The sequence below is a fragment of the Aaosphaeria arxii genome (assembly GCF_010015735.1).
Source record: "Aaosphaeria arxii CBS 175.79 unplaced genomic scaffold BU24scaffold_2, whole genome shotgun sequence".
Lineage (NCBI taxonomy): Eukaryota > Fungi > Ascomycota > Dothideomycetes > Pleosporales > Aaosphaeria > Aaosphaeria arxii.
In genome coordinates, this window is record NW_022983475.1 from 4,245,871 (window position 1) to 4,258,969 (window position 13,099).

The 13,099-nt window shown below is 51.9% G+C and overlaps 5 protein-coding genes across 5 annotated transcripts; 2 read left to right on the forward strand and 3 right to left on the reverse strand.

Moving 5' to 3' along the window:
* Nucleotides 1–145: 145 nt before the first annotated feature.
* Nucleotides 146–1,855, reverse strand: BU24DRAFT_431604 (actin-like ATPase domain-containing protein; the record flags this gene model as incomplete). The annotated part of the gene is made up of 2 exons (XM_033529877.1): nucleotides 146–1,247; nucleotides 1,323–1,855. The coding sequence occupies 2 exons, from the start codon at nucleotides 1,853–1,855 to the stop codon at nucleotides 146–148; spliced, it is 1,635 nt and encodes a 544-aa protein (XP_033388364.1).
* Nucleotides 1,856–3,540: 1,685 nt separating this feature from the next.
* On the forward strand, nucleotides 3,541–4,445 carry BU24DRAFT_431605 (uncharacterized protein; the record flags this gene model as incomplete). The annotated part of the gene is made up of 3 exons (XM_033529878.1): nucleotides 3,541–3,707; nucleotides 3,773–3,874; nucleotides 4,001–4,445. The coding sequence occupies 3 exons, from the start codon at nucleotides 3,541–3,543 to the stop codon at nucleotides 4,443–4,445; spliced, it is 714 nt and encodes a 237-aa protein (XP_033388365.1).
* A 520-nt stretch (nucleotides 4,446–4,965) lies between these two features.
* BU24DRAFT_132405 (adaptin ear-binding coat-associated protein-like protein 1) lies at nucleotides 4,966–6,061 on the reverse strand. Its single transcript, XM_033521029.1, has one exon. It carries the CDS (start codon nucleotides 5,973–5,975, stop codon nucleotides 5,124–5,126), a length of 852 nt encoding a protein of 283 aa, XP_033388366.1. The 5' UTR covers nucleotides 5,976–6,061; the 3' UTR covers nucleotides 4,966–5,123.
* Nucleotides 6,062–6,839: 778 nt separating this feature from the next.
* On the reverse strand, nucleotides 6,840–8,143 carry BU24DRAFT_419621 (uncharacterized protein). The gene is made up of 3 exons (XM_033527263.1): nucleotides 7,976–8,143; nucleotides 7,872–7,917; nucleotides 6,840–7,753 (listed from the first exon to the last, which is right to left on the reverse strand). The coding sequence occupies exons 1-3, from the start codon at nucleotides 8,027–8,029 to the stop codon at nucleotides 7,038–7,040; spliced, it is 816 nt and encodes a 271-aa protein (XP_033388367.1). The 5' UTR covers nucleotides 8,030–8,143; the 3' UTR covers nucleotides 6,840–7,037.
* Nucleotides 8,144–8,234: 91 nt separating this feature from the next.
* On the forward strand, nucleotides 8,235–10,113 carry BU24DRAFT_489872 (uncharacterized protein). The gene is made up of 2 exons (XM_033533666.1): nucleotides 8,235–8,982; nucleotides 9,038–10,113. Exons 1-2 carry the CDS (start codon nucleotides 8,355–8,357, stop codon nucleotides 9,988–9,990), a joined length of 1,581 nt encoding a protein of 526 aa, XP_033388368.1. The 5' UTR covers nucleotides 8,235–8,354; the 3' UTR covers nucleotides 9,991–10,113.
* The last annotated feature ends 2,986 nt before the right edge of the window (nucleotides 10,114–13,099 follow it).

Here is a 13,099-nt window from a genome sequence, read left to right on the forward strand (position 1 = left end):
ATGTTGGTGACACAACGTAAGAGCAAGGAATATCGAAGAGTATCAGGTAGGTGGGTAGGTAAATGGCTGCAGGGCCCGCGAGCAAGCCGATGTGTGAATATAGTTAATGGTTCTAATCTTCTTTGGTCCGTTATTTTCCCATACCTCATGCAATGTCATCAGTCATACTGGCGAGCACGCCGGCTCCAATGATACCTCCGTCTAATGCCTCCTTGAGTACTACCTTCTTCGTCGCGTTGGCGTGCGATCCTTTCTTCACCAAGGTGTCTATCCACCGTTGGCATGTCTCGCGCCATTGCGGATACTGAGAAATGGTCCCGCCTGCGTATGCGATCACCAATTCTTCTATCTCGCCCTCGTCGTGGGGACCGACGCCATTTCCGTTCGTCTCTTTGCGATCCAACTTGATGTCGCCCACACAGTTCAGCAGGCCAACGCTGGCGGCAGCGATCAATGCAGACGACCGTTGCTGGACAGCATAGGCTATGTCGCGCAGAAGGTTCACTCTCGCGGGAGTCCAGAAAGACGTGGACGATGATATCGGCGCGTACTGATCCCCGAGTGCTTTGGTAAGTTCGTCGTCCGTGGCTCTTGCGACGACCTCTGAAAGAAATCTCGTCGCAATCGCATTCTTTGTGTTTAGTGATTGAGGCAGTTCTGTGCCCTCACTAGCAATCACTTCTACGAACACGAGTCGGACGATCTCGCCAAGATATCGCCCGGCTGTCATGTATTCAAATGGTTGGAATCCAGGCGCTTCGCTGTTTGCATCCAGCTCCAGATCCCAGGTGGTTTTGATGTCTAGATCTATTAATGGTTTGTCCGTTCCTTGGATGGTCCATTCGGTGTTGATGACTACTGTCTCGACTTCGTCGGGATTGGCGAGGTCATCGCGTTTGGCAGGGTGGAGGTCTACCAATTTCATGGGGACTGTAGCATTTGTGCCAGTGCCGACAATGAGACCCATAGCGACGCGACTGTTTGGCTTTGCCTTGACTGCGTATGCCAGGGATGCAAAGGTCGCTACTGTGTCGTTGGTAATGGCAGCAATGCGTATCCGGGGAAGTCGAGATAGCCTCCTGCGTTTGCTGGCTGAGTTGGCGTCGCCGTTGGCATCATCATTCCCTGATGGCCTTTCAATATGGCGTGCATAGCCTGCGAGTAACATCTTTCCTAGATTCAGATCTGAGGTGATGCCAAATCCTTTCCCCATAGGAAGTAATGTGGCTTCCGATAAGCTTTTTTGTCTGTGAAATGGTTAGTCGTTGCTCATCCTGTTTGATAAGGCCAATGCGAATAATATACAAGCGAGGGAACCTTACGACATGGGGAAACTGAATGTGATGCCCAGCAATAGTTCTTCTCCTAATGGCGATTCTAGCGCAGAGTCCGAGGTCGTTGCATCATCGAGAGCATCTTTGATGACTTCGGCTATGCAATCTCCAATCCAGGCGAAAAGGTCCTCGGCCTTGTCCATTTTCAAATGATCACCAATGGGCCAATTGCGATCGTGAGATCTCCGGATTTTCTTAAAAGGAGTCTGTGACGCAGTATCGATGGGTGCGGGAGTGCCATTTTGGAGGTCGCCAAGGAGCTCAACGAAGCCGACTCGAAGATTGGTACCCCCAACGTCGATACTCAAGAACTTCCCTTTCTCTTTCCCGGTGGGTAGCGCAGTGACAGGGGTGACTAAGAAATGTGAAGTTGAAGTTTTTGCCAGGTCGCGATAGGTCTCCGAAAATCGGCTCGCTAGGTCGAGGAGGAAGTCGTCGTTGAGGTAGCCGGAAAGTTTGCTGAGCACCTCTGTGACTTGGCCATTGTACTGGACTTGATTTTCCACGGAGGTGGCCGTCATAATTTATGTGAGGGTGGTTTTGGATTGGCGAAAGAGTGCGAGGTTGTGTATAGATCAGGCTGATGATTGCTGTCGAACGAGTTGTTGTAAAGATGACTCGTGACGGGGCTTCCCTATGACACTTGACGAATGCTATGATGCAATGCGACGCTGACAAGACTCCGAGGAAATAAGGTATCACAAGTGCAAAGACGGCGGAATAGCAAAAAGAAATATGGCCTGACCGGCTGCTAGCACCCAGGAAACGGATGAACTTGCGGGGTGGTGGTGGTTGTGATCTGAAGATGTGACGAACGGTTGACCAGGCCAGAGAGACGGACGAGGCAACGATAATGGCGAAAGAGCGTCGTTGGGATAAGCAGAACGCAGGACTGGGACTGGGACTGGGACTGGGACTGGGACTGGACAGGACTGGATAGGCTGGACAGGAACGACAGGTCCAAGACGAGAGCCCAGCAGTTACCAGAGTCAACGCCAGTCAGTGCCAGTCAAGAGTCAAGACAAGGCGAGACTTCCGGCGATCTGGAAACGCGTGATCGGCTATTGGTCTTCCCGCAATCGGACTCTTGCAGATACGACAACAGACAGCCAACTACCGTACCGTACCTACAAGGTATTATTATTAGCAGTAATAGTAGTTACGAGGTATTGCCAGTAGATAAGCTAAGTAGTTGCAAGTTACAAGTATCATTGCAAGTGCGAGTCTTTAAGTTCAAGTAACAAGAGTTGAGTATGAACAGGCACAAGTACAAGTATAAGTAGGTACATACAGTACCTTGTACGTCTCAACTCCACTCGGCTGGGAATTGCTGTGATTATATTTAGCTGCTCGGTGCATGTAGAGATGGAGTAATTCCTTTTATTGTGTACTCCGCAATTCCAGCGTGTAACTACTCTTGTGCGTCTCAGACGAGAGACATGATTAGCATTTTCCCTTGCGTCACCATTGCTCTCTCCCCTCCCATCCCATACTCTTCTTTGAGTCACTCCTCTGCAAACCTTGTAAAAGCTAGGAAGCCAGCGCAGACGACAGCGGATCCCCATCAATTCGGAGGAACTCGGGCAAATTCATGTTAGGCTCGTTTGCCGTAGAGCTGATGGTTAATGAATAATGATATACGGAAGTGCTATGGTATGTAATGCTTTGAGAAGACAAGGCTGCATAGGAGCGTAACCCATTGTACGATCAATCCAAGCCCAGGCCGATACCATTGGTACTTAACAACTTTTGTGCTTGCAGCAGCACAAGTGTAACAATTTTCAAGCAGTTTTTTTGTTCTCATCCATTTTTCTTCTGTCTACCTACTATTTGACATGAGCTATGTTGGAGTAAGAAGGTACATGTATCAGTACATACGAATTAATGCTGGTGGGTACCTGCCCACCTGCCCACCTGCCCCATCCAATCAACTAGTGCGCACCTTCCATTGTCGTCTGCGTCTGTGCTTCTCCTCCAACCCCCAACTCTCCCCCGTCCCATCTTATCAATGAAATCAACTGCCGCCATTTCTAATACCGACCTGGGTACTTGCTATCTGTTCAGCTCCTGTTACCAACCACCAGTGGCTTGATATACATACGAACGACTATAAACCACACTCAGCTCCTCCTATCGTCCACCTTGCTCCGACATGGACGCAAAAACCCCCCTCCTCCCCAACTACGAGACGGAGGCGCATGCAACAATGCGGCGACGACCCTCGCCAAACCGCATCACCCGCTTTAATGTCGCCGCTTTCGCCTTTCTCCTGGGTATCTTCTGGCTTGCACAGTCATGGACATGCGCGGATCCCACTCATAATCACGGCAAGGATGAGGAGACGTCAAAGGTACCTCTCGAGGTGCACATAATGTGAGTGAGCTGAACAACGCATCTGCCTACGCGATTGCGACATTGACTGACCAACAACCCCCCAGGAGCAAATGCCCCGACGCGAGAGATTGCCTCGAACAGCTTGTCGTGCCTACAATGGCAAATGTCTCCGACAAGGTAGACTTTAAATTGTCGTTTATCGGAACGTGAGTATCTCTGTTCTTTGATGCCCTCTTTACCCCTGTCACAGCTGGTCACAGCCTTTCCCAGCCTCGTAAAGTAGCCGCATACAGCCGGCAGATTGAAAAATATACTGACTTTGATACCTTCAGAACCACCGACGACGACGATGGCGTCAAGTGCATGCACGGCCAGACCGAGTGTCTCGGTAACATCCTAGAGCTCTGCGCCGCTTCCGAGTACCCGGATCCCAAGATCTACCTTGGATTCACAATGTGCCTGTCTCGCCAGTATGAACGGATACCGAAGAAGGATCTGATCGAGGATTGCGCATTAGAGCATGGCATCGACTTCGACACATTAAACCATTGTATGAGCAGGGACGATGGTGCATATGGAATGGATATGCTCAGGAAAAGCGTGCAGCGAAGTGCCAAGTTGGGCGTATCAACCAGCTGTACAATTCGTCTGAATGGGAAAACGAGATGCGTAGTCGACGGTGGAGAATTCAGGGACTGTGACGACGGTTCAGAACCCAAGGACCTCATTCGAGATATCAAGGACCTGTACGACGAAGCTCGGGGCTGGTCTGATTGAAATGGCATATACGCCCCCGCACCTCTCCCTTCCCCACCGGCTGAGCTCCCTACACTCTGGATTATCCGTTGTTGCTATGGCCCGAGCCGTTCATTGATCGGAATGACTCTCCCGAATTCAACATTCCTTGAACGTAAACTCGTCGCCTCACCAGGTCACTGGTATTTTGCAAAGTCATGAGACACGCAATCCCACTCGATCGGCACTACACATTCCACAAGACCTGGCCACCGGAATTACTCGAAATGGTGTGGCTATGCGAAGTGCTACTATGCAAAACATCAAGGCACAAACCTCTCCCCACACTCCCCACACACACTCCCGGCCACAACCAGGACCTGCTCTCTGCAGCTTGTACATGAGATATTTGAAGCTCGAAGATTGATACCCATTTCCTTGACACGATGTAATATAGAGTACGAAATGCACATGGCAGCGTTGTAATATCAATCAATTGGCATAGGAATCCAGCCCATATTCCAAACAAGAACTATTAGAACGATTCAACAACAGACAAAAAATAAAACTCCCAATGATGCAATGCCATGAATACTCCATGCTTAACAAATACAGCTCACACAGCCTCCCTTTTGATACTCTCCCTCCTCCCCCACATATGCACACAATGCACGTTCACCATGACACAGACACCCCTCCACAGTCCCCGTCCTAGCCATTCTATTGAAACTCCCCAAACTCGCCATCATCGAACCCCAGGTCCTTAGGCGTCTGCTCAAACGTCTGCCTACTCCTCCTCCTCTCCTCCTTCACGCTCCTCGCACTCGGCGGCGGCGGCAAGAACCCCGCTCCTCCCCCACCACCCCCCGAGCCAGGCGGCGGCGCAATACTGAACAGCGCCTCGTGCTCCGACCTCTGATCCGCCGGGGCCGCCGCACCCTCCGCCTTCTGCCTCCTCCCCTTCAGTCCCCCCAAGTTTATACTAATCGTCTCGCCCTCCTTGAGCGAGAAATCGCGCTTCGGCTCCTCCGCACCGCTCTGCGGCTTCACCTTCTTTCCCCCCGCGGCCGCTGCAGCGTTCCCCGGGCCCTCGATGCCGAGAACGCGCCGCGCATCCTGCAGCGCGATACTGAAATCAAACGCCTCGCTGCGCTCCTCGAACCCCATGCCCAGCACGGCCTTGCGGCCCTCGCCGACCACCGTGACCGCGAAGAACCGGCTCGAGTCGAGCGCTTGCTCCACGGTGCCCGGGCTCGTGTACGGCGCGGCGGCGAAGAGGTCGCCTGTGCTTGCGTCCTCTAGGAGGATCGTCGTCGTGACTTTCTCCGCAGTATCGTCATCGTCGGCGTCGGCGGGGGAGGTGGGGGGGAGCGGGATGGAGGTCTCGAGGATGCGGAGGCGCGCGGTGAAGATTTGGCGTTTGTTGTTGTCGGCGGTCCAGGTGGAGGCTTGGTAGCCTTTCGTGGAGGTCAGGGGCGGGATCTGGTAGATGTGGACTTTTGGGGCGAGGTACAGGACGCGCTGGATGGCGTTGGAGGGGAGCGGGCGCCCGGTTAGGGGGTCTGTGTTCATGGCTGCGAAGGTGGAGGTGGAGGTAAGGTATGTTGTTTGGGCGTGTATGTAGAGGTGTTCTTTCTTGAAGATGTGACGATGTCGGGGGTATGGTGTGGGTAAGTTGTTGCCTGTAGTATGGATGTCTACTGTCTCTTTTATCCAATTCTTTCTCCTCCGCGAGCTGGCTCCGCTAAGCTCTCTTGTGTAGTTGTCTATATCCAAAAGACGACAACGGCGATGCTCTAGGTAGGTAATGCTTCAGATGCGAATCGAGTGTAAGAAAAAAGCTCCAACGCCTTCCGCCCTCTTTCCTTTCCGTATAAATAGATTCGCAGAGCCGCAGCAGCCAAATGCTACCGTCCAGTTCAGCCCGACCGGAAACGTTGCGATCGAATCGAATTGGATCGTGGGGAAGGGGAGGGAGGGGGTGGGCAGCGTGTGTTGTGATGTTCTGTTCGGTGGAAGAGGATTGGGTAGAATTTCTTTGCTGGAAGTCAACCAAGGTAGATACTGAGGAGAGAAACCCCCCTTGTCCCCTTGTCTGATGTGTTGGCATCTGCGCTGCGCAATCGATTATGCAGGGCATCCTTGTAAGATGCGTTGCACGGCCCTCCTCTGTGGTCGCACCCCGCCATTTGGACTTGGGTGAAGGGTCACGTGATGCTTGGATGAAGGATTGTATTCAGGGGAGGGACTGTTTTAGGGTGGGACTAGGTGCCGTTACCGGCGGGAATGGGTGAGAGGAGGTCTTTCTTAGGGTGTTGGATCATGGGGAATTTTCTTGTAGATATTAATGAAGTTGTCGGTGAAGGAACATATATAAAAAATTGGCTCTTGATGGTAAACAGGACATTCATAAAATGAAGACTGCAGATGCAAATGGTGGATTGGTATTTCCCTCTATTCTAATAAATGCTTTCCTTCTGTCGTTCTTATTTCGTAGCCGGTTCTAAAACACGGTTCTAAAACTCTATATGCGTATGCAGTCTTTGGTCTGTATGCAATGTCGCAAATCCGCCTTCGAATCTCGGATATTCCTTCACTTCTATCGTCTAATCGGTAGTGGTGATAATGACGCATCTATGCAGCTTTGACACCCGCAGCACCGGACTTGTATGCCTCGAAACCCTCGCGAGCCGCCTCCTGGACCGTCGTCTTTCCAGCCGTAATCTCCTTGCACTTCTGCAAGATCGAGGACCAGTCCTCGAAAACGGTGAAGGGAACGTTCTCCCTGGCGCAGTAGGTGATAAGATCGTGACCCTTCTTTGCGAAGAGCAAATCGGTCTCCCGGGCAGCTGAAAGATCGGACACACCGTCTCCGGCATAGAACATGGTAGGACGGACGTCGGCGGGGAGCGAAGAGTACTGTCGCAGAGTGACGGACTTGTCATGGCCGAAGCCGCTCTCGGGGTGCTTGAAGACGATTTCCCAGCCGCCTTGCTCGTTGATGGATTTGCCAGGGCGGGGACCGACGAAGTTTCCAATGATCTCCATCTTGTCGGCGTCAGGGCCGATGAGGTTCTGCAGGATGGCCTTGATGATGGGCTCCATACCGCCGGAGAGGACAACGACGGGGATGTTGTTGGCGAGCGACCACTCGTAGAATTCCTTGAAGTATGGGTCAAGCTTGATGTTGTCGACGAGGAACTTGATGCACTCGTCGTATGGGGTCGTAATTGAGTCCATCATCTCGCGGAATGAGTCACGGAATTGCTTGACGCCGTTTAATGTGTCGGCATTGCCTTTGCGGCGGAGCTCTCCTCCATATCCAATGTTGTCGGTCATGTAATCATTGCCTGAAGCCATGTCAGGACTCATTCAGTGGAAAATGACGTAGTTGCACGCTGGAAATTCACAATTCTCACGAATCTCATTATGAAACGAGGAGCGGGCAAAATTTTCCGGTATACTTACTATCCTGTAGCGTAATTGTTCCATCGAAATCAGTGAAAAAGATGAACTGCGAGAAAAAAAAGTCAACATGGCAATCAGGGTTTTCAGGGTTTACAAGAAGGTACCTTGGGGTTGGTCCTCATGGCCGGAAGGTCGACCAAAGCATTTTGAACACCCATCTTGTCTAGATTTGATGCTTTTTAAAATAAAGAAACTGAAACCGAAAAGTACGATCTATGTTCGGGAGATGGGGAAAATTTATCTCCACGATGTTTCTTGGTGTTGAGGGCCGGTGTTTATTAGAGTCGCCCTCCCCCCGCCACGTGCACGGTTGATTGAAAATGGCATCCCGGCTAGTCGGCGCGATAGGGACCATTGATCGACATCATCCAACACAACGCCTTGGCCGTCGTTCATTGCCTTCCCACCCCACGCAAGAGCTCCTCCATACAACCGGCTCTACCCATTGGTGTGCCATATGTGAGTGTTGTGCATTCAGTGAGAATGAGGACACTGCTCCAGCATGCTCCGCGAACGTTGCTTGCTGGTGGATTGGTGAATGCGACACAACACGCAAGATTCGCGACGTTTAGGAGCTTTGCCAAAGTCTCCAAGACGGAAGCATGTCTGAGGTGTCAATTGCGGACAGCACCCGCATGGACACCGGGGCTCCAATTGAGTGGAAAAACATCATCGAATCGACTCCTTCGCCAATTCTCTTCCTCTCGACGTTTGCTTGAAGACAAGAAGGATCCCAATGCATCGGAACCTATACCGGAGACAATCATTACACCACCACCTCCGTCGTCACAACCACTACAGCACCAGCCGCATCAAACGATCCAGGAACCTATAATTGCAGACAGTGATCAACCCCCTCCAGCCGCTGGCGCTGCGAAGCCATCGGGCCCGACGCCAAATCCACCAAAGCCGGAAGAGCCGATATCGAGAGTACCAGACGAAGACCTCCCCTCCCATCGCGAGAAGCAGAGATGGGACCTCTCGAAACGAGTCACCGAGATCATGGATGACGTTCTACCCAAGCTTGCCGTCGTGACGCAGAAGGTCAACACATATACAGGCACCGATTACTCGAGCATCAGCGCTCTCAGGAAAGAGATCCAGGACCAGGGTACGATGACTATATTAGCATGATTGTCAATGGAGATAGCTGACAATTGCTACAGAAAAGCTCGTGCGAAGTCGACGACAAGCGATTGACGAAGCGAAACAGGCCCTTGATGCTGCCCACGCCCAGCAGGCCGCCGCACAGAAAGAGGTTGTGGCATTGTTGGAACGTAAACACTCCTGGTCAGCAACGGACCTCGAAAGATACATGTCCTTGATTCGATCTGAGCATGTGAACGACCAGGCCGTGAGGGAAGGGAAAGATGCCGTAATAAATGCCGAGAATGCTCTGGAAGAGGCAAGGACCCAGTTGGAGAAGCGGGAGCGTGCACAGTACCATGAGGAGCAGATCTGGAGTGATACGATTCGGAGAAACAGTACGTGGGTGACATTCGGACTTATGGGATTCAACATTCTCCTTCTTCTCACATCTCTGGTGTTCCTCGAACCCTGGAGGCGGAGGCGGATGGTCCGCGAGATCAAGGCTGCATTGGAGGAACAAAAGATTGCTATGGAGGCTGCAGCCGTACCACTACCCGTCGCACCGATCGAGATCGCAATAGACGAAGTAATTGAACCCGCTGGCCAGAGGCTCGAAGATATCGTCAAAGCCGCGCCTGCAGTCTCGTCAATTCCTTCCATACCCATCCCTGCAGTCGAATTGCACTCCTCCAACCCGGAAGTCGATCCCCCCATCGAAGCGCCCAAGAGCGAACAACCCGTCGTCGCAAACCCCGTCCCTGAGCCATTCAGCCAACCTCCAACAACAGAAGAACCCCTCCCCGCAACCTCCATCGAGGCACCCGAAAAGGTCGCTCAGATCGACATCGCTTCCGAGCTCAACGAAGCCTCAACATGGCACGAGAAGCTCACCACCCGCGCCCAAAACCTCATGAGCGACCGCCCGATCTCCATGCGCCAGCGTGACTTCACCAATGCCGTGCTGGAGGCTGCTGCTGTTGGTGCCGTGGTCACGGGAGTCTTTCTCCAGGTCGTGTTTAGATCGCGCTAGCATCTAGCACATATCATTGCATATTTCAGCGATGTTTTTCATATCTTTTTCTTTCGGATTGTGTATGACTAGATTTGTAGAAATATGAATTGATAGAGAAATATATCCTTGGTACTCATGTTGCATGATTCTTCCGTTCTTTGAACGTTGATAGGAGGAGGAAAAGTACATATATGCATCGATGGCCCCTTTTCTGCCTCGCAAATGAGATATAGTCATCTCCATCTCAAGAGTAAAAAATAAGGAACATGTTGCGAACATACATACAGCAGACTACGTCCCACCTAAATTGCATCACTTATTCTTCTCCCAGACCATAGTATATACATATGGTGCTAATTATTAGCATGAGTAAGATAGATGAGCTTAAACTCGGAACATTCTTCTGTAATATGTATATTCTCTTGTGATCAACAGTTAAAACGCTGTAGTTGGTTACCAATATCCTAGACTTCGGCAACAATTGCGGAGAGGCGGCGGAGGAGAAGCTCGGAGCCTCCAGAACCACGCTAAACCCATCCTAGCAACGAATCGCCATCACCTCTTCCAACCCATCCAAAATTTCCCCAAACAACCTTTGCACATTCCCGCAAAGCGTCGCGTCGCACATTCCCCCTCTCTCACCCAGCGTCGTCGTCGCGTGACCCCAGCCAATATGGAGGACCTCGAATCCCTAGAATTCCTCTCGCTCGTCTCGAAGGTGTCCTCCGAGTTCCAGAACCATCTCTCCATCTCCGACAAGACGCTCGCGGAGTTCGTGATCGCACAACATGTCAAGTCGTCCTCGCTGTCCGATTTCAAGGCCAAGCTCACGTCCATGGGCGCTGAGTTTCCGGAGAGTTTGGTCGAGAGCGTGGATCGCTTGTGCTTGACGCTGCATCCGGAGTATAAGAAGAAGAGGGCGAAGGAAGCTCAGGAGGGGAAGAATGCGAATGGCGAGGGAGGCGACAACGAGACGGATAGAAAGAGTAGGGTGTTTAAGGGGTTGAGCATACCGGATAAGGATGTGGATTTTGGAGAAGAGGAGGTGGCCAATGCGAAGGCGGGAGATGATACGAAGTTGGATGCGCTGGACGATACATTCGCGATGCTGGAGGGCTTAGCGGGAAAGGGTGGAGCCAGTGGAACTTCCAGGCGCAAGGATGCTTCATCTCGAAAGCGAAGTATGAGCCCTTACGGTGACGACAGCGCGGATGATAGTCGGAGCAAAAGGCATAGACGGTCAAGAAGTCCAAGGCGGTCAAAAAATGATGAATATCTGTTCGAAGATGAGTTCGGCAGGACGAGGGCCGTCAAGAAGGATAGGAACGATGAGAAGAAGAGTAGGCGCAAATACAGGGATCTCGACGAGGATGACTACGATGGTCGCGGAAATGGGAGGAAATACCGTGATGATGACGGTGGCTATGGCGAGCGCAAAAGTCGTCGCAGACACAGAGACGATGACGATTTCCGACGGCCACCCACGCCGGAAGTGGACGACGAACCAATCCTCTACAAGGTCTACGATGGGAAAGTCACAGGCATTAAAGACTTCGGGGCCTTCGTTGGGCTCAAGGGCGTCAAGGGCAAGGTTGATGGCCTCGTGCACGTTACTCAGATTACAGAGGGCCGTGTGAACCATCCGTCCGATCTCCTATCCCGCTGGCAAGAGGTGAAAGTGAAGATAATAAAGATGGAGGGTACCAGGATTTCACTTTCCATGAAAGAGGTGGACCAGACCACAGGCCGCGATCTAGCACCCCAAGGACGAATCGCATCTGGCGCGAATTCACAAGGTCTCGGCAAACAAGAGGCCGAACTCGTTCCGGTCATGGACACATTTGGGGGGCGCACAAATAATGGAATGCGCAAGCGTTTGACGTCACCCGAGAGATGGGAAATCAAACAACTGATAGCATCTGGTGTGATTCCCAAATCCGAGTACCCCGAAATTGACGAAGACTACAATGCAGCCCTCAGGGGCGAAGGCGGATTTGAAGAGGAAGAGGATATCGATATCGAAGTACGGGACGAAGAGCCCCCTTTCTTGGCTGGTCAGACCAAGCAGTCTCTCGAATTGTCCCCTATTCGAATTGTCAAGGCACCCGACGGGTCAATGAACCGCGCTGCTATGGCTGGAGATACCCTGGCAAGGGAGCGTCGCGACCTGAAGCAGCAAGAAGCCCAGGCGAAGGCCGCCCAAGAGGCATCGCAAGTTGACCTCAGCAGCCAATGGAATGATCCCATGGCCCAGAATCGCCAATTCGCTAGCGATCTACGTAACGCCCGAGCCCATCAGCCTGCTGAAGCCATGCCGGAATGGAAGAAGATTTCGACCGGCAGGGAAGCCTCCTTCGGTAAACGCACAAGTCTCAGCATGAAGGAGCAACGAGAGACTTTGCCTGTCTTCAAGTTCAGGAACCAGCTCCTGGAGGCCGTCAAAGCTCACCAGATCCTTATTGTTGTTGGTGATACTGGATCTGGAAAGACGACACAGATGACACAGTATCTGGCCGAAGCTGGGTATGCGAATGACGGCATTATCGGCTGTACTCAGCCCAGACGTGTCGCTGCTATGAGCGTCGCAAAGCGTGTAGCCGAAGAAGTAGGCTGCGTGCTAGGGAATGAAGTTGGATATACGATTCGATTCGAAGATAAGACAAGCGCCGATACAATGATCAAGTACATGACGGACGGTATCCTGCAGAGAGAGATTCTGCTTGATCCCATGCTACACAAGTACAGTTGCATCATGCTGGACGAAGCCCACGAGCGTACGATCGCCACCGACGTTCTCTTCGGTCTACTAAAGAAGACATTGAAAAGGAGACCTGACATGAAGCTCATTGTTACATCAGCGACACTTGATGCTGATAAGTTCTCGAACTACTTCTACCAATGTCCGATTTTCTCCATTCCTGGCCGAACGTTCCCTGTCGAGGTCATGTACAGCAGAGAGCCCGAAAGCGATTATCTCGATGCAGCCTTGGTCACCGTCATGCAGATTCATCTTACCGAGCCAGCGGGCGACATCTTGTTGTTCCTTACTGGTAAAGAAGAGATTGACTCTTCATGTGAGATATTGGTGGAGCGAATGAAAGCCCTGGGCCCCAACGTACCAGAGCTG